Source organism: Cynocephalus volans, chromosome X, assembly GCF_027409185.1.
Source record: "Cynocephalus volans isolate mCynVol1 chromosome X, mCynVol1.pri, whole genome shotgun sequence".
NCBI classification, from domain to species: domain Eukaryota; kingdom Metazoa; phylum Chordata; class Mammalia; order Dermoptera; family Cynocephalidae; genus Cynocephalus; species Cynocephalus volans.
Window position 1 is genome coordinate 85,790,675 of NC_084478.1, and position 27,260 is coordinate 85,817,934.

Genomic DNA, 27,260 nt, shown 5'->3' on the forward strand with positions numbered 1-27,260 from the left:
ACAGCCCTGGGAGGCTACAGGGGAGAATCTCTGTCCTATCTTTTTCAGCTTCTGGCCGAGCTTGCAGCCACATCACTCCAATCTCTGCCTCTGTCTTCACATGGCCTCCTCCTCCTCTGCGTGTCTGATCTTCTTTTGCCTCTGTACGGACACTCGTTTTGGCATTTAGGGTCCACTCGAAAAATCCAGGATCTTCACCTCATGTCAGGATCAACATCTGCAAAGACCTTGTTTTCCAAACAGGTACCAGAGATTTGATGTAGATATCTTTTTGTGGGGCCATTTTTCTGCCTAACACTCACATCTATTCTTCATTATCCTTTAATTCATTGTCGATAACGTGTAAGATTGATCTGTCAGCCAGGGTAGGCTGAGAGGATGGGATGCAGGATGTTGAGTTTTAAATTTGGGTATGAGAGTGGGATGGGGAGGGAAAGGTGTGGAGGGTCAGCTTGACCAGGAAAGGCTGGCTGGGGTGGGGCAGCACAGTGACAGACCCTGGGTGGGCAGGAGAGACCCTGGGTGGTCACAGAGGACCCTGGGGACACTCATGTGGAGGAGAGAGTAGAGAAAGGACAAGAAAGCGGTGGTGGCCAAGACTTAACTTTTGTCTGTTTTTAATAAACTGAATGTAAACAGTCCTCAAAATCTTCCATGGGAATAAGGAAATAAGGAAATGGGTATGCTCAAATGTCGCTGGCGAGACTGGGAATTGGTAAAATCTTTTTGGAGAACAGTTCTACATATATATCATGAACTTGTATCCAGTAAGTCTACCTCTAGGAATCTACTTTAAGGAAATAATTTGAATATAGAAAGTTTTATGCACATAGAAGTTCCTTACATACTTTTTAATGGTATTGTTTTATAGATTGTTGAAAACAAGTCAATGTCTACTTTACAGAGTAAGTGTTGAGTGAATTATGGTTCATCTATATGATGGAATTTCTTATAGTCCTGAAAAAGTGCATTTCTGAAGGCTGTACAACATGAAAAATGCTTTTATGTGAGACATTAAGTGGAAAAAGTAGGAATTAAAAATAAAAAATATAAATAGACCTTATACAAATATTCATTCTAAATTGATTCAAGATTTTAAGAAATATGTGTGTATGACCTCTTTATATCCATAAATGCAGATTGAACTCTCAGAAATTGTTTGTGCGTAACACCTTCTTACAAAGCATAAATACCTTCATATAGTTTCTTTTATCTTTGTATTCACCTAGATCAGTAATATCTTGCCTCCTGAGGTGAAATATTTTTTCCCTCTGTGTTTAGTTCACCTTTTGTTCCCAATTATGCTTAAACATTTGTAAGTATATAATGTGTCTGTGATACATGCTGAACTACTATAGGACCTGCAGCTGTGAATTACGCAAATGTGTGTGAATGGCCTTCGGTTTAGAGGCTGTAAAGAACTTGGACAGAACTTGATACAGTGGAGGCTCTACCATTGATCCTGGAGCTTGTTGTACTTGGATTTTAGTCCTGAGGCACATGAGACATCCTAACAGAACATTTTGTTCATTATTTTAAAGCGCTTTAAACTGAATTTATGATGGAAACCTCAGTAAAGGTCAATATGGAAAGATGCTCTTGTATTGGTATTTTAAAATAAATTATGGGATTATTTATATCATCTTGAACACAATGCAACATTGTGTTGCCTAGTTGCTGAATTTTGCCTGTGTTTTTATTTCCAAATAAAAATAATTCTAGGATAGCATCTTATTAAAGCTGTTTAAAAATCCTTAACACACATAAAAAAAATCCTTAACACATTTTCAGAAATGTGTTTATATAAATGAATTAAAGATTTAAATGTAAAACAAGTAAAAGTACCAGAAGAGAATATAGCTAGGTAGTTACACTTTCTTGGAGGGGACTGAGAAAGGCCTTTCTAAGCATAAGATGAATGCAGAACCCATAAAAGACATAAATAAATCAGCACAGCCATTCTGGAAAACAGTATGGGGGTTCCTCAAAATGTTAAGAACTACCATATGATCCAGCAACACCACTACTGGGTATATATCCAAAGGAAATAAAATCAGTATGTTGAAGAGATAGCTGCACTCCCATGTTCACTGCAGCAGTATTCACAATAGTCAAGATATGGAATCAACCTAGTGACTATCGATGGATGAATGAATAAAGAAAACATGATATATGTATACAATGGAATACTATTCAGCCATAAAGAAGAAGGAAATCCTGTCATTTGTGACAACAAGGATGAACCTGGAGGACATTATGTTAAGTTAAATAACTAAGGCACAGAAAGAAAGATACTGCATGATCTCACTTATATGTAGAATTGAAAAAAAGTTGAACTCATAGAAGCAGAGAGTAGAACAGTGGTTACTAGAGGCTGGAGAGGAAGAGTGAAGTGGGTCTGGAAAGATATTGGTCAAAGGATATAAAATTTTAGTCAGATAGGAGGGATAAGTTCAAGAGATCTATTGTACAACAAGTGACTATAATTAATAACAATGTATGTATTCTTGAAAATTTATGAGAGTAGATTTTAAGTGTCCTCACCTCAAAAAATAAGTATGTGAGGGCCGGCCCGTGGCTCACTCGGGAGAGTGCGGTGCTGATAACACCAAGGCCCTGGGTTCGGATCCCATATACGGATGGCCGGTTCGCTCACTGTCTGAGCGTGGTGCTCACAACACCAAGTCAAGGGTTAAGATCCCCTTACCGGTCATCTTTTAAAAAAAAAAAAAAAATAATAATAATAATAATAAGTATGTGAGGTAATGCATATGTTAATTAGCTCAATTTAGCCATTTCACAATGTATACATATTTCAAAACGTCATGTTGTACATGATAAATGTATACAATTTTATTTGTCAATTTAAAATAATTAATTGATTAAAAACAGAAAAGACATAAAATGTAAAATTTCTGTATGTCAAAACAATAACCCATCATAAAACAAAATTAAAAGATAAAAATGAAGAAAAACACTTGCAACATACGACTGAAACATTTAATAAATAAAGACTTCTTCCAATGAATTCCACAACAGAAAAAGGGATGGAGTGTATAAAAAACTTCACAGAAGAGGACATAAAAATCCAATATACATTGAAAAGATGCTGCCCAGTTCCACTAATAATTAAAGAAATGAAAAATGACAACAATTTTTCTCCCATTGGCCAAGATAAGAAAAGATTGATAATACCTAGAGTGGGTTACAATGTTTGAAAACAGACTTGTACACTGTGGAGAGAATGTAATTTGATACTTTCTGGAAGGAAATTAGACCATATCTATGAAAAATTTAAATGCACACATCCTTTAACCAGCTTCAAGGAATTTGCCCTAAGAAAATAGTTGGCCAAGAATCCAAAGATATGCCACATTTTATTGATTCTAAGATGCACAACCTTTTACATGCATTGTTTATGCTGCATGTGTTGAGTTTAAGTTCCATTTAAAATGTCTTTTAAAAATTGATGCTATGTTTCAGCACTGAAATGAAACGTGAAAAGTTACAGTGTATAAAGAAAGGCATGGAAACAAAGGCGGGGGGTCAGATTTAATATTAGTAAAACAAATATTTATGCTTGGAGCAATAAGTGCTGTTTTGTATTTTCTTGGAAACAACGATGTGCTTTATGGGGCGTAAAGAAAGGAAGATCCCATGAGTAGATGAAGCTGTTTTACATGTTGTTATGGAGATACATGCAAAAGGATTGCTAATCACAGCTAAGCGATGCAACTGAAGGCAGAAGAAATTGCAAAAACTTTCATACAAGGTAAAAGTACCAAAAAGTTCAAAGAGAGGAGAAGCTGTAACCAATTCATTCAGAACTATCAGTAAAATGATTATGCAGTAGTTTATTTATTTAATTATTCTTTGGCGGCTGGCTGATAGGGAGATCTGAACTCTTGACCTTGGTGTTATAGCACCACATTCTAACCAATTGAAATGCAGTAGTTTAATTGGCAGTGTTTTTTTCTTTCTTAGAGGCACATAAAATGATGGTGCATTTTATAATCCATGGTTTTGTGGATTTAATGAAGTAGGGTATATACCAGGTAGTTCATTGCAACATTTTTTTTGGTGATAGCATAAAAACTGAGAACCCAAATTATAGTACATCCATCCAAAGGAGTATTATAATAATGGGGTAAGTCTATATGAACTATTACGAAATAATAATCACAATACAGTATTAGATTAAAAAGCAAGTTGAAAAATAATATATAAGAGGGGAAGTGATGGATTAATGGGTACAAAGCTATGCTGTTTACCCTAAGTGAATCAATGTATAGTATATGCATGTATTGAAACAACACACTGTACTCCACAAATATGTATAAATAAAAGTTAAAATTAAACAAATATATAATGAAGGGTTTGGATCCCAGTACTGGCTAGCCACCAAAAGAGAGAGAGAGAGAGAGAAGAAAGAACAATACATTAAAATTTTCCATTTTTAGGCCGACCCCGTGGCGCACTCGGGAGAGTGCGGCGCGGGGAGTGCAGCAGTGCTCCCGCCGCGGTTCGGATCCTATATAAGAATGGCCGGTGCGCTCCTGAGCGCGGTGCGGCCAGTCACAAAAATGACAACAACAACAACAACAAAAAAAATTTCCATTTTTAAAAATTAAAAAAATACTATAGGCAAATTGAAGAATATTGCTATAGGTAAATATATTGCTATGTGGACAGACCCAATGACCCCATGACCCCTACCTCTGGTACTTATGACCTTGTATAATCCACTATCCTTGAGTGTGGGTGGGACCTGTGCCTTGCTTCTAGACAGTAGAATATGGCAAAGGTTTTGGGATGTGACAGACATGATTAGGTTATTGTATATTGTAAAGGTAGATATATTCTCTGAGCACTTGTCACTGGCTCAATACTCAATCAAATCAGGTTTTTGCTAGCAAGGAAGGTGGCAGGTGGGAAACGGCTGTTGAGTAGGCAACACCGACTGCAACAAATGGCTTCCCATTGCTCTTAGGATAAAAATCACATCTTTAACGTGGTTATAAAGCCCAAAGGATCTGGTTCCTGCTTACCTTGCCTCACCAGCATAATTTTAGACTCCCCTTCCCTCCCATTTTCCAGCAACACTGGACATTTTGTGTTGTCCCAGGTTCCTTCCCACCTTAGGATCTTTGCATCTCTGCTGCTGCTTCAGATCTGTAGTGGATAAAGCTTCCTGATCTTTATGAGCTTCAATGTTCACATCTGTAAAATAGAGACAACAATAGTACTTACTTCACAAAACTATTGTGAGGAGTTAATGAGTCATGTATGTTTAGCCTTCAGCAGCATCTGGCAAACAGTAAGTGTTCAATACTTGAGAAGGATTGTTAAGTCCAGGCTGTCAGATTGTATGCTTGTTTTGTTTCCCTGCTGATGGCCTTTATTGCAATTTTATCTTATCCAAAAAGAATTATTTCATACTACTACAATAACCCAGGTGGAATAAAATAAATGCTAAATGTACCCAGAACTGATCACGGGAAGGCCAGGAGGCCCGAATGGGCCTCAAATGCAGACTCATTTGGAAGTAGCACCAAGATTTCCCATAATATACAGAGACAGGATTGAAAGAAATGGATGTATATAATTTTAAATTTGTGTCTCATTATCAAACACACTTGTGTCAATAGCAACGCACTATGAATTACTATTTTCCTACATCTAACCTGGACCGTGAGTGACACGTGGGAAATTTTCACATTTCTGACTCAAATTACTCCATTCCATCTAACTCTGTAAGCATGTTGGCCACCAAGCACTTAGCTCGTAGCAGTGGTATTGATAATATAGTAAAGCATATGGACTCCAGACCCGGACTGCTTGGGTTTGAATCTAGCACTTACAAGAGCTCTGAATCCCTAAGCAAGTCACTAAACCTCTGTGCATCACTTACTTCATCTGCAAAACGAGGATGACAATACCAACTTCTGAGTTTTGTGAGCTTTAAATTAGTCAATATATGAGAAATACTGTATTTTCCATTAGCATTAATCATTGTTGGAAAAATAGAATAATTTAATCAGGCCCCTCTCCTTGGGTCCGTTGGGGGTGGTGCAGCGCATTCTTTGTAAATAAGTTGTGTGTGGGTGGAGTTAGTGCGCATGCCCCTGACCGGCTGGCTGCGTTGACTGCCTGGGGTCCACCCCGCGTGGCCATGCTCTCAAACCTACTGCTCCAAGGACCTTTTTTGCCGGTTACCTAGCTCGTAGACCTGCGTGTGAGGGGTCTGGGGACCCAGCCTGGCGTGTGAAGGGTTTGTGACCCAGTCTAGACAACGGGGCTTGAGGGGTTTGTGCGCATCAGACCCAGCCTTAGCCCTAAGTCGACAATTAGCCCAGTCGGCAGGTTTACGGGCAGGTAAAAGAGCTCGGCAATCATGTCAACAGAACAAATTACATTGCACTTTTTATTTTTAAAAAGGTATGGGGCAGAGGGGACCTGGGCCTTTTTCGACTTCTGAGAGATCTCGATTATTAAGTATGGCCTTAGGTAGTAGAATTCCATTTGGGGGAGCTGGGAAAGCAGAGGTTTCCAAAAGGAGGAGGCACTTGCATTGATCCTGGTAGGGCGGCAGGGAATTCCACCGGGTGGTAAGTGGCGCTTTTCCCAAGGCAGTCTTTGGGCCTGCGCAGTGCTGTAGCTGCTCTGAGCGCGACTCCGGGAACTGCGCGGCTGCGACCTTGGGCAGCGCACACTCTTCACGTCGGCTCCGTGGCACCACCTTCCGCTCCGCCTCTAGTTAGGAAGGTTCCCTCCCTTGCGGCTCGCGGCGTGCCGGACGTGACAAAAAGAAGTTGCACGTCCCACCAGTCCCCTTGCAGACGGACAGCGCCTGGGAGCAATGGCGGCGCGTCGGCCCCTCTGGGCTACGGCCAATAGCGAGCTGCTCTGCTCCGCGCACCGGGAGCGGCCGCCGGGAAGAGGCGGGGCAGGAGGCGGGGCCTCGGGGGGCGGTGCTGACGCGGTCCCGGTCCGCGCGGTGCTCCGCATTCTCCCCGCGTCCAGAGCGCAGGTCGGTCGTCGTCTCCGCCGGTATCTGAGCTTCTGGCCTCTCGCCCCAGCTGTATTGCCAAAATGTCACTTTCTAATAAGCTGACTTTGGACAAGCTGGACGTGAAGGGAAAGCGGGTCATTATGAGGTAATTCTACACTTCTGCCCGCGCGCCTTTGGGGCTCGGCCGTAGCCTCTCCGGCTCGGCCGGCTTACTTTCCCATCTTCCCAAAGTTGCTTTTAGCTTTCGGCTGGGCCCCAGGGGTCCTAGGCTTGCAGGGCGAGGCTGCCCTGCTTTGTAGCTGAGACTGTGCCCGGCTCTGGTGGTTTCTAACCGCATTTTCCCCAGCCCAGAAAGCGGCTGTAGTCATCCTGTGGGGGTGGATTCCACTGAGGAAGGGTTCAGGTTTCCGGGACCCGTTTTGCCCTTTTCTTATTGCCGCAATGCAATTCCGTCGTCTCTAGCACCCAGTCGCCGAGGTAGGACCTAATGGTTATCCTGCAAATCTCTAGGCTCCAAGGAAGGGACCTTGAAAGGTCGTTCGGTTAATTTCCCTTCCTCCACCGTCCTAAGACAATTCCAGACGGACGAAAAATGGCCCACATTTCAAAGGCCCCTGCAAAAAAGGATATCTTGCCTAGAGGACGTTGATTTAAAATTTCAGGAGAGGACTCCCCCGCCAAAGAATTGGTGTGAGGGTGTGGCGAGGAGCACCGGAGACCTTGCAGAGCTTATGTAATAGGCTTCTGCCACCCTACTGTGTCGTTGGACTCCAGGCCAGGCCACGGGGTTTGCATCAGGATTGTGATACATGCTGGATAATGGTAGAACAGGGTGTGGCTGCTCATACTTACTGTCCTTCAACCTCACCCCCACACGTGGCTGGAGAAGCAGGGTATTAGAAATGGGGAATGCTCCCCCATGTCCTTTGGGGTCTCTTGTTCTGCACATGTGAATCTCTGGTTACTTACCAACAAGGCTTCTCCCTTACCTGCCAGAATTACTAGTATGGTGTATGTAGCTTTGCATTTATCCTCTTTTGTGAAGTGTGGTACATTTGTTCATGCCAGGAGCAAAGTGCAGGAGGATGGATAGGTATGTCACTGATGGACTTCACTGTTCATATACCTTGATAGGATCCAAGGGTGGTGTTTTAGGTTCCTTAAGGGCTTGTATTGGTTGTGTTGTGCAGCTTTGAACTTTCTGGGAAGTGGTTGATTGATGGGTTGGCATGTGAATGGTGTGATCCAGCCCCTTTCCCAATTTGGGCCAGTTCAAGTAAGGGCATCTTTTGGATATTAAAACAGGTAAGGCAGTAGGAAATCTGCCTTTACCCTAGCTTTGAACATTATGAATTGGAGAACTAAAAGTTCATGTAGCTCTTTCCTTCCCTCTAATTTCATAATGGCTAATATTAGTATGCAGGTGGCCTTCTCTGCCTTACTATGGAGATAGAAGAACCCAATATGTCCATGGGAAACACCTGGTGTCCACATTTTCCCAAATGGCATAGGCCTTTGCAAGCTGGACAAAGTAGGAATCACAGCCATCCTAGTGTTAGATAAGGGCTCTTTCTGGCCCTCATAGATCCTAAGGAAAGGGGATAGGCCCTATGAAAAACAGAATAGGTAGATATTGGCTTGCAACTAGCTCTTGGGTTTTAATTATTTACTCCTATCTCTACTGTGCTCAAGAGGGACCTTTCCAGATGCATGCACCAGCTGAAAGACAAAGAGTGGGGCACCATGTTGGCCACCTTCCCATAATTGCAGTCTTGGGCTTTATCTCCTCTCTTCCCAGGGAAACTGGCTTGAGGAATTAACTGGCTGGCTGGGGGTGGGACTGGAGGAAGTGTTTATTTTTTCTCCCTCTGCACCTAATAAAGTTGCATTTAAAACAGATTGACCCCCAGCTGTGAAACGGTTGGCTAGTCCTGTTTTGCTGATGGAAAATGACCTGTCTAAGGTTACTGAACTCTAGCAAGTTGGTGGCAGAGCCAAGACTAGAGATTGGGTCTCCTTGGCTACCAACCAGATCCTTTAAATACTCATGTGTTGTTACCAAGGGCAGGTTGAAATAGACCTTTTCTCTGCCGAAGGCTGCAGTCAATAATTTTTCCCCTGTAATCTGGATAAATTTTACTTATTTAGGTCAAGGACAGGAAGTTACTTGTTCCCTGATTATTAGTGTATCTCTTTTGAACAGAGAGTCACATTGTAGGACAACTTTTTTGGAGGAGACTAGGCAGCCATGCATTGTCAGTTCAGTTCCTTTTTGTTTCAGTGCCTTTATGTGGTGGTTGCTGGCAGCGTTTCAGAAATGGGGCCTCCTGAGTAGTGGCTTCCTCACTTGCCCTCTCTCTTTGTCCTGCAGAAGGGAACTCTGGTGTTTGCTGACTTTTTTGGTTTCCTGGTTCGAATTGCCAAGGGAAATTGATTTGTTCAGGGAACATTAGACAGCCAGAAACCTCTGACTTTAGGTTAATTATCAGATTCCACCTCAGTTTTTGGGACTCCAGTTGACTTTACAGCTTTTTTGAGTAAACCTCCTGCTTATTTTTGCAGTGTCATTTCCTTTCTTTCATAGGTTGCCAGTCATCCTTTGCCTGCTTGTAAAGCACTTCCCTTTTGCTTCTTCCCGCCTATTTTTTTTAAAACCTCACTGGCTTTCTCTAACTTGTTGTAACTTGTTAAGCAACAGCTTTGACGTAGTGGAAAGAGAAACAGGAAAAACTGACAATAGAGAAAAGTCTCTAAGACAGCCATAATACACCAATTTTCCAGTCAGGGACAGTGAAGCAGTGATGGATATGGTTCCCTTGAGAGTTTTTAATGGAATTGGGCCTGGAATCCTGAGATTTCAGGTGATAGAGACATGATATTCTTATTCCAACTAAATATTTTTTAGCGTTTTATTTTGAAATAATTATAGGTTCACAGGAGGTTGCAAAGATAGTACAGAGAGGTCTTTTGGTCACCCAGTTTCCCCCAATGGGTACATCTTACATAATTATAGTTCAATATCAAAAGTAGGAAATGGACATTGCTATAAAGTGTGTATAATTCTCTGCCATTTTATCACTCGTAGGTTTGTGTAACTTATTTAGGCCAAGAACAGGAAGTTACTTTGTTCCCTGATTATTAGTGTATCTCTTTTGAACAGAGAGTCACATTGTAGGACAACTTTTTTGTAGGAGACTAGGCAGCCATATGTTGTCAGCTCAATTCAGCGTCTTTATGTGGTGGTTGCTGGCAGTGTCTCAGAAATGGGGCCTCCTGAATAGGGGCTGCCTCGCTTGCCCTCTCTTTGTCCTGCAGAAGGGAACTCTGGTGTTTGCTTTCTCTTCTGGTTTTCTGGTTTGAATTGCAAAGGGAAATTGATTTGTTGAAGGAACATTAGATATCTAGAAACTTTGGACTGAAAGCACCACAATCAAGGTACAGAATTGTTTGATCACCACCAAGGTCTCCTTCTTGCTACCCGTTTATAGTCATACCCCTTCCTCCCAATTCCTAAAACCTGTAACTACTGATCTGTCCTCTGTTTATAAAATTTTGTCATTTTAAAAGTGTTATGTAAATGGAATCACAGTATGTAACCTTTTGGGATTGACTTTTTTTCATTTAGCATAGTGTCCTCAAGATTTCCAGGTTATCAACAGTTGTACTGCTGAGTAGTATTCCAGCGGTATGGATGTGTTATTGTTTGTTTAACCATTTACCCACTGAAGGACATTTGAGTTATTTCCAGTTTGGGGCTATTACAAATAAAGCTGCTATGGACATTCATGTCATTTCTCTTGTGTAAACACCTAGCAGTAGAATTTCTGGGTCATATTTAACCTCTTAACGGATCCCTAGATTGTTTTCCAAAGTGGCTGCACCATTTTACATTCATACCAGCAGTGTATGAGTGATCAGTTTCTCTCATCCTCACCAGCATTTGGTGGTGTCATTATTTCTTATTTTAGTCATTCCAACGAGCGTTAGTGATATCTGACTTTGTGCTTGAGGCAAATCTTGGGAGTGTTTCATGAAAGTGGAAAAGGAAGGGGTGCAGATTTTACATAAAATGGGACAAGCAGAATGTGTAGGTGAGCATTTCCTGTGTTGGAGTCCTCAGAGGAGAAACTAAAACCAGAGCTGTTGCTGAGAGTGTAGATGATGAGGGGAAGTAATCCAGAGGGCAGTGAAGAGAAAGTACAAATCCCAGTTGTCATTAGTAAGCTGATGCCATGGTAGCTTGGATAGATGAGACAGATTCTGAGTGTTTCTGCTCACAGACCTTCCTTCCTGTAAGGGTCTGGGGGTGGGGAGCAGCACTACAGGGGGTGGCTTGTGCTCACCCCCTTGCCATCAGCCCTTTTGACCATGGGCCTTCTGGGTGGCTGCTGGGGGAAAATGACCCATGGTAATGGGATACTCTTTCCTCTTTGGAATGCACTTTAAGGCTGGCAAGGATCTTGTTCCAGATATTTAAAGAAGATGCTTAGAATCAGAATCAAGTGGCCTGGAAGGAAGTAGAGTGTATATCTTTCTTCAGAGGCATACAGCCTTTAATTTTGAAGACTTTCTTTAAAATGTTTGAAGATAGAATTATTTCCCTCAACCCACCTTCAGAAAGGCTGCGCTTCAGTGAAGTAGATTGAAGCTCAGGCCTACAAGGTGTAGGAAATTGGTGGTCTTCTCAGTAGATTTATAGGATTTTTCTAAGTGTGCAGGCCTCAGCCTTAGAGAGGAAGGGGTAGTGAAAAAGGCAGAGAAAAAATATGGAGTTTTATGATCAAGGACAGTAGCCGTGTTCTTGACTAGGTCACACTTCCCTGGAGTCCCTTATGGAATGATGCTAGCTGTTTTAACATATATATGTTAATATGCATTAACATATATAATAATAGCTGACACTTTTATGGCAATTACTGTGTGCTAGTTATTCTTCAAAGCACTTAACAAATTGCTAACTTATTTAATTCTCTCAATAACTGTGAGGTAGACACTATCTTCCGCATTCTACAGAAGAGAAAGAAAATCACTTAAAAATGATGTTGGCAGGCAAAACTTAGACCTTAAAAATAGCTGCCACACATCATTGCTTTCAGTCACACTGAAGTAGGCTGAGGTTCCCAGGAGTTCAGAAGAATTTGTTCTTAAAAATTGTAAAGCAGTAATCTGTTAGGTAAGAAAGGAGGGACTACAGTAAATTTTTTGCTTGTGCTATTGTGATCACTTCCCCTCTTATTGCCTGTTTGTCAGGTGGGCTGGCGCACATGTTCCCTCTCCTCTCAGGCTTTTTGAGAGGCTATCTTATTTATATTGTCTGTGTACTGCTTGGAAGCTCCTCTGTGAACTTGGTACTGGACACTGGGTATCTTCATAGTTTTAAAGCCCCAGGATCTCTCCAAAGAGAATGATATTCTCTCGATGTGTTTTGTTTTTCCAGTTAATTTTTTTTTCTTTTGAGCGATGTTAGCTTCACAAGGATCAAGAATTAGTATGAAAGGAATCAGAATCAAGATGTGTTCCTTATTATTCCTCACCCCTCCAGCTGCTACTCAGGTACTGTCATGCCAGGCCCAGATAGAAATCTTTTTAGATGGAACTGGCTGTATCTTCCCAGGTCTTCAGGACTAGTTCCTATGATTTTAGTTAGGTTTTATTTAAAAAATTTCTTTTTAAAGTATGAGATATGTACCAAAAGGGCACAAATCATAAGCTCAAGGAATTACCACAAAATGAGCACATCTGTACAGTTGCTCAGGTCAAGAAATTGAACATTGCCAGCACACCAGAAACCCCCTCTGTGTCCTATCCTGTCCTCCTCTCCATGGCTAACCACTATCTTGATTTTTTTTAAGGTGAGATTTGAACTTCCAACTTTTAAAACTGGTTTATTAGAAGCGCTTCTCGTAATCTTTGAGGGAACAATAAGTTGATCATGGCCCTGAACCTTTGATTCTTTTTCAGAGTGGACTTCAATGTTCCTATGAAGAACAACCAGATAACAAATAACCAGAGGTAAGGCCCCTACTAAACTTTGGGCTGGGTTTAAGATGTGTGTGGGTGTAGGTATACAGTTGAATATCCCTTATCTGAAAGGCTTGGTACCAGAAATGTTTCGGATTTCCGATTTTTTTGGATTTTGGAATATTTGCAGATGCATAATGAGATATCTTGGGGATGGGACCCAAGTCGGAATATGAAATTCATTTATGTTTCATATCTACCTTATACATATAGGCTGAAGGTAATTTTATATAATATTTTTAATAATTTTGTGCATGAAACACATGACCTGTCACATGAGGTCGGTTGTGGAGTTTTCCACTTGTGGTGTCATGTCAGCATTCAAAAGGTTTCAGATTTTAGAGCATTTTGGATTTCAGAGTTTTGGATTAGGGGTGCTTAACCTGTCTGTATAGGATGAAATGGTTTTCCTTTCATATGGTAGAACTATAGCTGCTTAAACCATATGATTTTGGCTTTCCACCAACTTACCATCTGGTCTGCTAAATTTGTGAGAATATACAAATTGAAAAAAAAATCATCCTAAGAAAGGGATCTCCTCTGCCCTGTTTTTGAAAATTTGAAAAATTTAGAGTTATTCATTTTTAAAGAATATGAAAGTTTAAGGTTACTTACCTTCTCTTGTACAAGCCCCTATTCCAGACGGCTCAGATAAAACCAGTTTTTCAGAATTTTGATTTATTTTTGCTTCTAAAAAACAAAAGTAACATTTTCAGTCAGTTTAGCTGCTCCAATATCTTAGATCCTAGATTCAGAAGCAGAAATTTTAAGTGCTAGTACTGTTCTTGCTTTTGATTAGATTGCAAAAGGTTTTTATTTTAAATTTTAAATGAATGGTTTAAGCTGGAAAGGTGCTTTCCAATAATCTAGATGAGTGCTATTTGATAGAAATATAATGTGAGCCCTATTTTCTCTAATCCAATAATTCTAAAATTATCATTTTAATATGTAATCTATAAAAGTGAAAGGGACACAATTTTTTTGTACTAAGTCTTCACAATCCAGCATGTATTTTACACTTGTAGCACATCTCAGTTTGGACTAATAACATTTCTAGTACTCAGTAGGTACACATGACTAATAGCTACCATATTGGACAGTGCTTATCTAGACCCAGAACATTTTCAAGTATTGGTCCTAGAACAGAGGCTGGCATTTTGCTGAGCACATCCCTGCTGCACCATAGTGGCAAGGTCTTTGTACAAGGCAGCTCTGACCCCTCTTGATTTTTATTATTCTGCAGCATGCAGGAAAGACTGGAAATGTGCCTATCAAAGTATTTTATGAATAAAAAGCAGAGAACATGTCTGGGTAAATCTTTTCATTTCTAGAAATCCATGGAATTGATTAACAAAATGAAACATTAGAAATAATAGAACCTGCTGACGAGGGATAGCTCTGAAAATTGGTTGGTTTCATTTGGCTAACTTTGTAACTGATATAGGTTTCTTTATTTGATATAAGTGAGTTTTTATATCTGCTAAATAGCATATTTTAGAAACATAACTTGTTTTTTTTTTTATCTTCTATTCTCTGCTCAAATGTCACCTTATCAGACTTTCCCTGGCCAGCCTATCTAAAATTTTCTCCAGTGTTCCCCAGTCATTCTTACCCTATTTTGCTTTATTTTTTCTATATCTCATATCACCATCTGATGTATTACATATACAAACACACATACATGTATATATATGTTTGTTTATTGCCTATCCTTCCATTAGAATTTTACTTCCATGAGAATAGACTTTTTAAATTTACTATTGTCTTCTAAATATTTGTTGAATAAATAAATGCTTTCCTTTGTTATCAATTTTAATTTCTTAGAAACTAGCAAAAACATAAAGTAACAGGTTTGTAACAAAACTTTTAAATGTTTAAAGGGAGTTTAATTATTTTTTGATTAAACTATAATATAATGAACGTGATGCATTATGGAAACCAAGTTCTATATAGTGCATTATTTTTTTCCTACATAAAAAAGTGACTTAAGATCTTTAATCGGTACAGAAAAGTTACTAAATATTTATCCTTAATAAATTTTGTTTGACGCTTTCCTTTGACGCTTTCAAGATTTGGGAATTTTATATACCTTACATAGTCACATAAAGAGGGATGTTTTAGGGGTCCCCAAGATGACCCATGTGTCTCATGGTGATTGCTAGTACTCACAGGACTAGGCATATAGTTGTTCTCATGGCTAAAGTTTATTACAGTGAAAGGATACATACATGACAGGTCAGCAAGGGGAAAAGACACGGGGGGAGTCTGGAGAAGTCCAGGCACAGGTTTCTGATGTCCCGTGAGGGGACACATTGAGTGTCCCCTTTCTGCAGCAGTGAAAAATGCAGTAATTGTGTGCAGAGTTTCTGCCCAGAGAAGCCCATTAGAGACTCAGCTTCCACCATTTTTATTGGGAGCTGGTCAGGTAGGTACCTTCTGCCTAGCAGCTATCAAAATTGCAGACTTCTAGAGGGGAGCAGATGTTCAGCATAAATCACCTTGTTTGTACAGACAATCTGGGAACAGTGAATAGCCCTTGTCAGTAAGAGAACTGAAGGACCACTTTGAAAGCTGAGTTCCCAGACAGCAGCCAAGGGCTAACCTTGCAAGCGGATCCTTCTGCAGATAGCAGCTTCAGGCCTGCTATGCTAACTCTTTTCTGCACAATGGGCAAATACATGATGAGATTGTACAATCCTTGGAGGGTTGGCATCATATTTAACTTCTTCCCCTGAACATAAATCTGAGGTCCACCACTGAATTGCTGACACTAGATTTGAAAGAACTTGGAGAAGAGAAGGGGCATTATGTTTTATGAGGTCATGAATAAAATAGATCTCACTAATTCCTAGGAGTAACCTTGCTCTTTCTGCTGATTCTTTTTGTTTGCAGGGTCAAGGCTGCCATCCCAAGCATCAAATTCTGCTTGGACAATGGAGCCAAGTCAGTTGTCCTCATGAGCCACCTGGGCCGGCCTGATGGTGTCCCCATGCCTGAAAAGTACTCCTTAGAGCCAGTTGCTGTAGAACTCAAATCTCTGCTGGGCAAGTAAGTGCCAGGCTCTGGGGCTGCTGGACTCTGTGGCAGGAGAGGTTGTCAAGCATGTTGTTCCTGATTCTTAACTTTCAGACTGCTCAAGTGTCTTCATCTCTTGCTCATCCCAGGGATGTTCTGTTCTTGAAGGACTGCGTGGGCCCAGAAGTGGAGAAAGCCTGTGGCAACCCAGCTGCTGGGTCTGTCATCCTGCTGGAGAACCTCCGCTTTCATGTGGAGGAGGAAGGGAAGGGAAAAGATGCTTCTGGGAACAAGGTAGGACCTGTGATTTTTGACATTATTGGGGGTGAAGAAGGCCTGTCTGTAAGAGACTGTGATTGAAGAAAAGAGGAAGCTCATATTTACTTTCCCTTAGACATCTTTTTATTCTTCAATAACCACCACTCAGGTCAAGGAATAGAATATTACCAGCATTCCAGAAGCCCTCTTCATGCCCAAGTGGTTTTGAAAAATGTGTGAACACCATTGTAGTGTTCAGCAAATATGATGGTCATGATGATGTTATCATGAATTTAAGTAATTTTCTTAAGTATTACTCATTTTCCTTTGAATCTTAAGATAAGGAGGTATAGGTATCATCCTCATTTCATAAGGAAATTAAGTAAAAAAAAAAAAAAAAAAAACACAAAATACTGTGTTTCAGAAAGGCGGTCATTTGACTAAAGTTAGAGGCAGTGGTGCTCTTGTTGGGCATTATAGCTCAGTCCATTAGATCAGCAAACTTTCTATAAAGAGCCAGATCATAAATATTTTAGGCTTTCTGGGTTGTACAGTCAGTGGCAACCACAAATGGTCTCTGTTGTAACTACTCAACCCTGCCATTGTGCAAAAGCAGCCATAGATAACACACAAAACAGATTACTGCGACCTGACACCCAGAATTCAAATATTAAATGATAAAACTGGCTATTTGAGGATGATTTTGAATTTGCCAATTGGCTAGAAGGGAAGCTGAAGGCATTTTTAGTACATTCCACTCTCTGGTCTTTAGTGTCTTGGAGAACAAGATGCTCTGAGGCTAGTATCTCAGTCCCTTTTGGACTTCTGACATTTCTTAAGGTCACTGGGAGTGCCTGCTTTCCAGCAGTTTCTTTTCTTAGCACCAGAGGCTCTGGCCTAATCCTGCCTTTGGCATGGTCTTGCTATGGTAGTAGGAGTCAAATGCTGACCTAAAATTTGATGTCCTTTAAAACTGAAACTCAAGATGCACAAATGCTAGGGCTTAGAAATGGCAGGAGGCAACTGGCAAATTAAGGCAAAATCTTTTATTCAGGAAATGATAAACTGTGTCTAGTCTACGAGTTTTTTAGTTACTTGACGTGACATATAGTGCCTCATGGGTTCAATACCTGAAATTTCAGGAGCCAGTCATGTTCAAAATGGATTGAAAGACAAAGTGAGGGCATAAAATTATTCCTTTAACCAATGTGCCTACGTTGATCTTTTAGTATCATTCTCTTCCTTCTAGTTACTGGCAGATCAAAAATGAGAAATGAGTTCTGATTATTATTGTTTATTTCTATGCTATCTTTTTTATGAAGAGCTTTCAATTTACTCCATTTTTCCTTAAACAATTTTAAATAGAAGGGTTATCATGCCTTAATATATGGGAAAATTTCAGGAGCAGACAGCAACTTCCCAAAGGTTACATAGTGAATTAGCATCAGAGCTGGGCCTGGAACCCAGGTCTCCTGACATTCGAGCAATGTTATTACTACATGTGTCATCTTCCAGTTACTGGTGGCAAATGATATTTTATTCTAGAGAGATTATGGTGGCTCCACAGTCTTTATTTTAGAATTAGTGCCTCTGCAATTCTTCAGGTCATTAGAAGAAAGCCCTGTTGTTTGTGGCTGCCTCCTTTACTTGCTTAGGTACCTGCTTGACACATAGGAGGATGGGAGTGGGCAGTGACTAAAATGAACATCTGCTCTGTGCTTTATACGCTTCTGTGCCATGTGCCCTTTCATCTGACTTGCTTCCTGTGCGTCGTCTGTGTTAGTCTCCTGCCAGAGACTCTCTGTTTTGCTCATCCTGCCATACTACTTTCTGTCCCCTTTGGGGGATCCCTGAATGGTGAGCTGACATTTCAATGCCCTGTGTTTCGCTTCTACTTTTTTTCCCTCTCTTTTTGTAGAAGTGTATTTCTTGTTTTCTCAGATGCCTAACTTCCAGGGAAGGCTATAAAATACCTCCTTATTAACCAATATGAAATGTTTCTAAGGTCCTTTTCTGTTGTCATGTTTCCATCTGCTTTCTCCGTCCCAGCCTGCCCTTTTGCTTATATGAGGACTATGTATGAGGGCCTCTTTCTCTTTGCAGAACGGCCTTGGTAGCCAGCAGCTTGAGTCAAGTATAATACTGACTTTCACAAGGAGAATATGTTAAAATGAGGAAATGATTCAAGTTAAGGAGAGCGAAGGATGATCAGAATCTTGGCCTAGAGGTTGGGAAGAGGACAGTCGGACGTGGCTAGCTTCATGTGATTACAGGTTAAATCATGGTTCAGGAATATCAGGTTTGCAATTTGAGGGAGAGCAGAAACATGAAGAGATGACCAAAGGACCTGGAATATTTGGAAGAAAGAACAGATCCTGTTGTTAGTTGTAAAAAGCTGCTGTCCCACCAGCTCGGGGTCTTTAGAGATGTCACGAGAACTCTTTTTTTTTTTTTTTTTAACAAATGCAAGAGAACTCGTGGTACGAAATGCTTTTACAGTTGTCTTTAGCGTCATCAACATTTCCTCCATTGGCTTTTGGTTTTTCTATTGTTTTTCTCTGCAGGTTAAAGCTGAGCCAGCCAGAATAGAAGCTTTCCGAGCTTCACTTTCAAAGCTAGGGGATGTCTATGTCAATGATGCTTTTGGCACTGCTCACCGAGCCCACAGGTACCTAGAGCCATACAAGGGCTGACAGCAATATTCCTGTTTATTCGAGCAGCTCAAGGTCTGGGTTGCTTTTGGGGATTTCTGTGTTATACTTCGATTCTCTTAGCTTCTATCTCTAATTGGTGCTACCACTGTGGCTCTTGAGTATTCCTGATCCAACGAGGAAATAAAGGTAAAAAATGTTGGGAGTTGTAGAGCTTTCTGTGGAGCTTCAGGAAGAGGTTGCTCTTTCTCATTTTGGATATTTCATACAGAGTTCTCCCTTTGTGAACATTATGAGATCAGAATCATATGCTGTCAGTAGGAAGCAAATTGAGGAATCCTCTCCTGCTGTCACCAACCGATCAATTACTTACTATAATTAAGCCTTTGGCCTGCTGAAGACTATTAAATTCTTAAATTCTACATAAGTTTATTGCTTTTTAATCTTTCCCCTTGATCCTGCACTATTAGGCAAAAAACTTATCTTGTACCTAAGTGTTTTTTGTTGCAGTTTAGGGATGAAAACCATGGTCTCCTGTACTCAGAAGTGTAAGTACGAGGGTATTTCAAAAAGTTCATGGAAAGATTCATATTATCTTTCAATTCCATTTTTTCCACGAATTTTTTGAAGCATCCTTGCATTTTAGTGATAAGGGGATGGCCTCTAGGACTGGGAGAAATGGTAAGGATTAGCTAGAATGTTTTTGTCTTTTCTAGCTCTATGGTGGGAGTCAATCTGCCACAGAAGGCTGGTGGTTTTTTGATGAAGAAGGAGCTGAACTACTTTGCCAAGGCCTTGGAGAGCCCCGAGCGACCCTTCCTGGCCATCCTGGGCGGGTATGAAGAACTCTTTAAGATCATGTTTTAAGTTTTATATTTGCCTGGTAGTAGGCTATAACTTGGGTAGTTTTTTGTCAGATAGCACAATCACACTGGGTAACTGAGGAGAATTTAATAAAGTGACTGTCTACAGAGGTGAGGGTAGGGTTTAGGGAAAGCAAAAATGGACAGTGCAGTAATGGGCCCTTTGGTGGGAACCATAGCCTTTGGTCAAGGGACATAGGGTTGATTATCTGGCAGAGAGGGAATCAGGGAAATAAATACTCTGATCTCCCTTCAGTCTCCTTCTGCACTCCTTCCTACCCCCAACTGCCCCTTCCTACCCCTAATTGCCAATTAGGCCGAAACTCAACTGGAAGCCAGAGTGCAAGGGAGCCCCTTGATATAGTCCATGCAGGTCAGCCTCTTGGTACTGAACAGGGTGAAGGATAGAAAATGGTTCTGGAGGGAAGAATGGGAAAGATCCACCATAGATGCTCATCTAACAATTTTGAAGTGCTTGATCCTTTCACGTACCATAGAACCTGGCAGAGTGTAACTGAAAGCCTCCTCGTATATGTATAATATATCATTTAGACCTCATTTCTCCAGATCACATACCTATTTTATATTTTCTCCTATGGGAAAAAGCAGTATGTGGATAATGATATTCTAATTGCTTATTTAAAAATGGAAATTTGAATTGATGGTTGAGGGTGTTGAGAGGATACATTTTAGATGATAAAGTAGGGACAGGGAGTGGGACTGCTTGGATAAGATAACTTCCTGTCACTTGGCATGGCTGTCTAGGTAGCAGCCTCTTTATGGCTGCAAGACCATGACCTTTCTATGAGCAGGTTGTTTTTTTTTTAGTCTTTCCCCCTGCATGGGACTGAAAACACTTAGGCATTTCGTGATGAAAATTGACTCGGGAGTTGGGTGTCAATTTTAGGTGGCAGTGGCATAGTTGCTCTACAGGCTTCATGAATCCAGTTTTAGGGTCCTAAAAAGAACTCAGGTGGATATGGGTCATTGTCTCTTACTGTTGCAAAAAGGTATGTTCACCATATTTTTTTTTACCTGCTTCAGCAACTAATTGGGGTTGGCCAGTTAGCTCTGTTGGTTAGAGCATGGTGTTACAACACCAAGGTCAAGGGTTTGGATCCCCACATTGGCAAGCCACCAGAGGCAAAAAACAAAAAACAACCCCCTCCCCCATAATTGATATTTTTGCTGATCCTGTTTCACCTATGCTCTAACCCTTTTTTGTTAGGAATATTTTAAGTAAGCCTTAGACAACATATGCTTTCACTTAATGATACTTCTGTATGCATCTCTTAACTGATGAGATTTCCTTTAAATAACCACCATATTATACCTGACAGAATTTAACAGTTTTGTTATTGTCATCTAATACCCAGTCTGTATTCAGATATTCTAGATCATCTCAGAAATGTCTTTTTATGTTGGTTTGTTTGAATAAGTGTCCGAATGAAGTGCATACATTGCTATTGGTTGTTAGATATCTTTTATTGTGTAATAGTCCCCTCTTCTTTATTCTCATTCTCTTCATTTGTTAAAGAAACAGAGACTTTTGCGCTATAGACTATCCTATGTTTTTAGAAGAGGTTGAGCCTCTTTTCTCCCTTTTATTTGTTCTCTCTCTCTGTATATGTATGTGTGTATGTATACATATTTGAGGGCATTTCAAAAAGTTTGTGGAAGATAGAATTAAAAGATAATATGAATCTTGTCATGAACTTTTTGAAATGCCTTTGTATATATTTTTAAAGCAAATAATCTATTTTTACCCTTGGTGGTAACCAGTCTTTACAGGTGAAATAAATGGTCGCTTGCCATCCATTCCCCCACATCATGTTGCATACCTCCATTTCACAAATCCTAGCATAGGATCTCTCATAGGGTAGGCATCATCTTGCTTATTGAATGCAGAGGGGAACAGACCCAAGGTGATTTGTCCATGTAAGTGGGATTTAGATATATGGGAATGGTTATGGATGGGAAGCTATTTGTTTCTCTTTAGTTCGGATCTCTTCTTCTCTCATAGGGAGGTGAAAGGAGCATATGTATTTATTATCTTATTTCCCTCTACTAGAAAATAAGCTCCAGAAGGGTAGGGATCTTTGTTTTGCCTACTGATGTTTTTTGAAGACCTATAACAGTGGTCGGCACAGACACACATTAACAATAAATGTGTTGAATCGGGTGGTTCAATGGAAAAATAAGTGCCAAAAGTACAGTAAGACAGGAAAATAAGCCCTATTGGTTTATAATTGATCCAGAAATCTATAAACAATAATGCATGTAACCAAACAACTAGAAGAGATCAAATATGCACATCACAAAGAAATGATTAAATTTTGCAATGATGAATAGGCTAATTACCCTGAATAGTTCAACACACATTGTATACATGTATTGAAATAAAACGCTGTATCCCATAAATATATACAATTAATATGTTTCCATAAAAAATAAATTTCTTCTAGACTATATTTTTAAAAAAGTGCCATAAAGCAAATGTCCTAGCAACTGAGTGTGGGGTGTGAATTTAGACTAGAAATATCTATTTTTGCTCAGTATATTTTTGATGCATAATCTCATCCCTGTTCTAGGGTTAGGACAATCCTGAGTGGGCTCAGGGATCCCATAATTAGCAATCTTACTGAGGCACAATTAGCAATCTTGACCCTTTGAATTTTTTTGCAGGGTGGTGGTGGGCAAAATAGGCCTATTTGGAATTCCATGGTTTCTTTAGACAAGAGTAGGACTCCTAAGCCCTTCTTGGTCTGGGACCATATCTTAAAAGATTGTTTAGAAATGGATTGGCCTTTTGTATAGGGCAAAGTTAGACAGTACTTTTGTCACTTTGGGACATGTCCCTTTTCCTGTGTGTTTGGAAAAAAAACATTGTCTTTCCTCTGCTCTCAGCACAACCAACACAGAAGACAGACTTCTGACTTCTGTGACCAAACATGTAGGGATTTCTCCCTGGTGGTAAGCAAGGCAGCACTCAATTCTGCAGCGGACACTAGTTGGGTACCCTTCAATTCAATTCTGACACTATCTACCTGGAGATAGTGTCAGATCCCACAGGTTGAGGGCTCAGTCCCCAAGACTGCCCCCGACTTCAGATGCCAGTCTCAATTCCAGGCCTCTGAAACTTCGGGCCAACCAGCTATAAATCGGGGTTCCCACAACTGCCTCCAGTGGTTTAGTTTGCTAGAACAGCTCGCAGAACTCAGGGAAACGCTTACGTTTACTGGTTCATTATAAAGGATATTGCAAAGGCTACAGATGAAGAGATGCATAGGGTGAGGTATAGAAGAAGGGGCACAAAACTTCCATACCCTCCCTGGGAGCACCACCCTCCAGGAACCTCCACGTGTTTGGTTATCCAAAAGCTCTCTGAACCTAGGCCTCTTGAGTTTTTATGGAGGCTTTATGACATAGTCATGATTGATTAAGTGATTGGCTACTAGTGATCAACTTAACCTTCTCCCCTCCCTTGAAGTTGGGGGTCGGGGTGAAAGTCCTGCCTTGGTCTTTTCTGTGACCAGCCCCCATCCTGAAGCTACCTAGGTGTTGCCAGCCATCAGCTAATTCTTTACTTTGGAGATTTTAAGGATTTTAGGAGTTGTATGCTAGGAAAGGGACAGGAACGAGGATGAAGATCAAATATATACTGTATTTCAAAAATCATACCATACCTTGATATAAAAACTCAGACTCCATGCAATATCACTTCCCTAGAGTATTGTTTATTTTTTGGTGATGATTTTTGCTTTCCCTTCTAGAGCTAAAGTTGCAGACAAGATCCAGCTGATCAATAATATGCTAGACAAAGTCAATGAGATGATTATTGGTGGTGGAATGGCTTTTACCTTCCTTAAGGTGCTCAACAACATGGAGGTAGGAAACCAATGTCAAGGGGATGTGAAATAGCTCTCCATGATAATAGTCGGTTATGTAAATTTGAAAAGAAAACCAACTTCTGACACGAACCCTAAATACTTCCATTTTTATTTTTATTTATTTTCACGAGTTGTTTTTCTTTTGTCTTTGCATTGTTCCTTTATATCTTGGCTCTTCTGTGTAGATTGGCACTTCTCTATTTGATGAAGAGGGAGCCAAGATCGTCAAAGACTTAATGTCCAAAGCTGAGAAGAATGGTGTGAAGATTACCTTGCCTGTTGATTTTGTCACTGCTGACAAGTTTGATGAGAATGCCAAGACTGGCCAAGCCACTGTGGCCTCTGGCATACCTGCTGGCTGGATGGTGAGTCACTTGAGTGGTTGGTAGTATGCGTGAGCAAAAACTTTTGATATCATTCATTCATTCATTCAACCAGCCAACCAACAAGCATTTAAAAATAACTGTACAGGAGATTTCTGTCCAAGAGGGCTCCAAATATTGCAATGGAGCAGCAGCAGTGGGGAAGTGGGGATTAAAGAATCCATGGGAGAAAAACAGTGGTATTGGATTGCTGCTGTCTTTATCAGTAATGTGTGGGCAAAACCATTTTTTGTTTCTTCATTTGTTTAGTGTTTATTAAGTACTTACTTTGTGCTGGAGACAGTGCTATGTACTTTCATGGTTTGGGCTGTTCTGGATTATGTTGCTATCTAGTAACCTGTATAAGAAAACTTTCTTATATGAAAACATTAAGATAGTAGAAGTATACTGATTACAAGCAGGGAAAAATGTAAGTGTATATTAAAGATTAATATAAATAGTTGATTGTAGTATTCTCCACACATTATCTTGTCAGCTGTATAAAATTGTATTGTGTTGATATGTTAGTTTGGTTAGTCATTTCTTTTTGTTAGGCATTTGGGGACTGTACTAAATAGTACAGTGTTTACAAAAGTGTGGTCCCAAGACCAGCAATATGAGCTTCATTTTTTGGAACTTGTTAAAAAATGCAGTTTCTTGGGCCCCACCCCAGACCTATTGAATCAGAAACTCTGGGGGTGGGGTTCAGCAGTTTATGCTTGAACAAGCCTTCCTGGTGATTCTGATGCATGCCAGGGTTTGCAAACTGATGATGTAGTTCAGTGTTTCTGAATCTCAATACTGTTGACATCTCAGATAGTTTTTGTTGGTGGGGAGCTGTTGTTGTAGGATGTTTAAGGCATCCCTGGCCACCAGATGCCAGTAGTGCCTCCCCCATCCCCAAGTTGTGACAAGCAAAAATGTCTCCTGACATTGCTGCATGTCCCTTATGGTAGGGCAGAATTGACCCTGGTTGAGAACCACTGATCTAGGTATTCACTATCATAAATGGTGTGACTAAAAATGTCTTTATTAAATAATTTTTGAGGTTTTCCCTTAGACTTGATTTTCCATAAAGTAAAATTTTTTTGAGTGAAAGGGCATGAACAGATTTATAATTTTAAAGACTGAAAGGTACTTTTTGGTTTTAGGAGAAACTCTGGTGTTCAGCCTTGAGTTTTTGGCTTGGTGGAGGTGGTATTTGCTCCTCTAGGTGGCATTTTTTGGTAGCTCATCCTCTCTTAACTCTACCCCTCAGGGCTTGGACTGTGGTCCTGAGAGCAGCAAGAAGTATGCTGAGGCTGTCGCCCGGGCTAAGCAAATTGTGTGGAATGGACCTGTGGGGGTATTTGAATGGGAAGCTTTTGCCCAGGGAACCAAAGCCCTCATGGATGAGGTGGTGAAAGCCACTTCTAGAGGCTGCATCACCATCATAGGTAAGGGGTCCTGTACAAAACTAGTACTAATGTGAGTGGGCAGAATTCTGATCAGAGAAAGGTCGGAGGGAAATGGATAACTTTTCCTGGGTCTCTTGGCTTTGGGTAAATTTTGAGAACTAGTATAAAATAAACAGATAAGATGGAGTTGGAGGTTCATCAGCTACCTTTTGGGTTGAAAAGCATACTGTCTTACGGTTGTGGTGCCAGTCCTTTTCTTTTTTTCTTTTTCTCTCCTTTCCCTTTTTACCTGGCTTTCACTCAACAGGTGGTGGAGACACTGCCACTTGCTGTGCCAAATGGAACACAGAGGATAAAGTCAGCCATGTGAGCACTGGTGGTGGTGCCAGTTTAGAGCTCCTGGAAGGTGAAATTCTTCCCTGTTTTTTTTTTTTTTTTTTTTTTGGTTTGTTTGGGGGAAGGGTGGGAACTGTGCAATGAGAGGTGGGTAGAATGGAGCAGAGAACATTAGTAGGTGGTGTTGTCATTAGTGGTCATTATTAACTGGGCAGTACAAATGGAGGAACTTCAAATAAAGCTTCTGGCATCAATTTGAGGTAGGGAGGGCAGATAGGAACTTGTTCTCAGAGGTCACATTCTAGTAGATCTGGGACCCAAAAAGTTGTTCAGCTCCTGATCATATATCCTACAGAAGAACTGACATGTTACTGGGAAGATAGAAAGGAAAAGATTGACTTAGTGGACCCTACAATAATGCTCTCTCTCTCTCTCTCTCTCTCTCTGTGTGTGTGTGCGTGCGTGCGTGTGCGTGCGTGTGTGTGCTCTCTCAAAAACAGGTAAAGTCCTTCCTGGGGTGGATGCTCTCAGCAATGTTTAGTACTTTCCTGCCTTTTGGTTCCTGTGCACAGCCCCTAAGTCAACTTAGCATTTTGTGCATCTCCGCTTGGCATTAGCTAAAAACCTTCCCCCACGTCAAGATTCAGCTAGTGGCCAAGAGATGCAGCTCCAGTTGCACAGCATCTCAGCTCATCTTTACTGCACCCTGGATTTGCCTGCATTCTTCAAGATCCCATTTGCATTTCTTAGTGACTAGACCATTGTGTATTCTAGAGTGCATATATTTATATTTTGCCTGTTAAAGTGAGCCGTGTTGGCTTAGTTCTCTTTTGAAGTAGCTTATTCTGATTAGCTTTGTCACTGTTGCACTACTCAGCATGGAAACAAAATGAAATTCCATTTGTAGGTGGGGAGACAAAATTGATGATCTATTAAGTAAACAATAAAAGTGTCCACTGAAACTGGGATATTTTTCCTGTCATACTTTGTTAGGAAGGGTGAGAAAAAAATCTTGAGGAAGAGATCAAATGTGTACATTTCTAAGTGCAAGAAATGGGGCAGCAGCAGTGGGGAGGTGGGGGATTAGATAAATGTGTACTCTTTATCGAGGACCTATTTAATGGCAGACATTGTACTAGTGGTTTATTCTAAACTTTATCAGTTACACATGATCATAATTTAAAAAGTCAAGGCTTGTAACAAAAAAAAGCCCCAGCCCATTCCTTTCATTAGTAATTCTCACTTTCTGGAGATGACCACTTTCAACTTTTAGACTTTTTCTAGTATTTACCTCCGTGCTTCCAAGTAACATGCTTGTGCTGTTAATTTCTTGATTTCTTAAAGAAGACATCTATTAATTTCATACCATGGCAAATTTAACTCTGCTACAGCTTCTGTTCCACATATACAAGGGTTACAAGGGTACTTCAAAAAGTTCATGGAAAGATTCATATC

The 27,260-nt window shown here is 40.5% G+C and overlaps 1 protein-coding gene across 1 annotated transcript; it reads left to right on the forward strand.

The window, feature by feature from the left end:
- The first annotated feature begins 6,967 nt into the window (after positions 1-6,967).
- Positions 6,968-26,771, forward strand: PGK1 (phosphoglycerate kinase 1). Its single transcript, XM_063083338.1, has 11 exons — positions 6,968-7,157; positions 12,974-13,024; positions 15,926-16,081; positions 16,198-16,342; positions 18,871-18,974; positions 19,674-19,793; positions 23,594-23,708; positions 23,896-24,075; positions 25,331-25,508; positions 25,777-25,875; positions 26,306-26,771. The coding sequence occupies exons 1-11, from the start codon at positions 7,093-7,095 to the stop codon at positions 26,344-26,346; spliced, it is 1,254 nt and encodes a 417-aa protein (XP_062939408.1). The 5' UTR covers positions 6,968-7,092; the 3' UTR covers positions 26,347-26,771.
- Positions 26,772-27,260: the final 489 nt, after the last annotated feature.

Coding starts and splice junctions, on each gene's coding strand:
- PGK1 (XM_063083338.1), top strand. CDS start 7,093: ATGTCACTTTCTAATAAGCTGACTTTGGACAAGCTGGACGTGAAGGGA. Junction 7,158..12,973: donor GGAAAGCGGGTCATTATGAG/GTAATTCTACAC, acceptor ATTCTTTTTCAG/AGTGGACTTCAATGTTCCTA. Junction 24,076..25,330: donor GCATACCTGCTGGCTGGATG/GTGAGTCACTTG, acceptor TCTACCCCTCAG/GGCTTGGACTGTGGTCCTGA.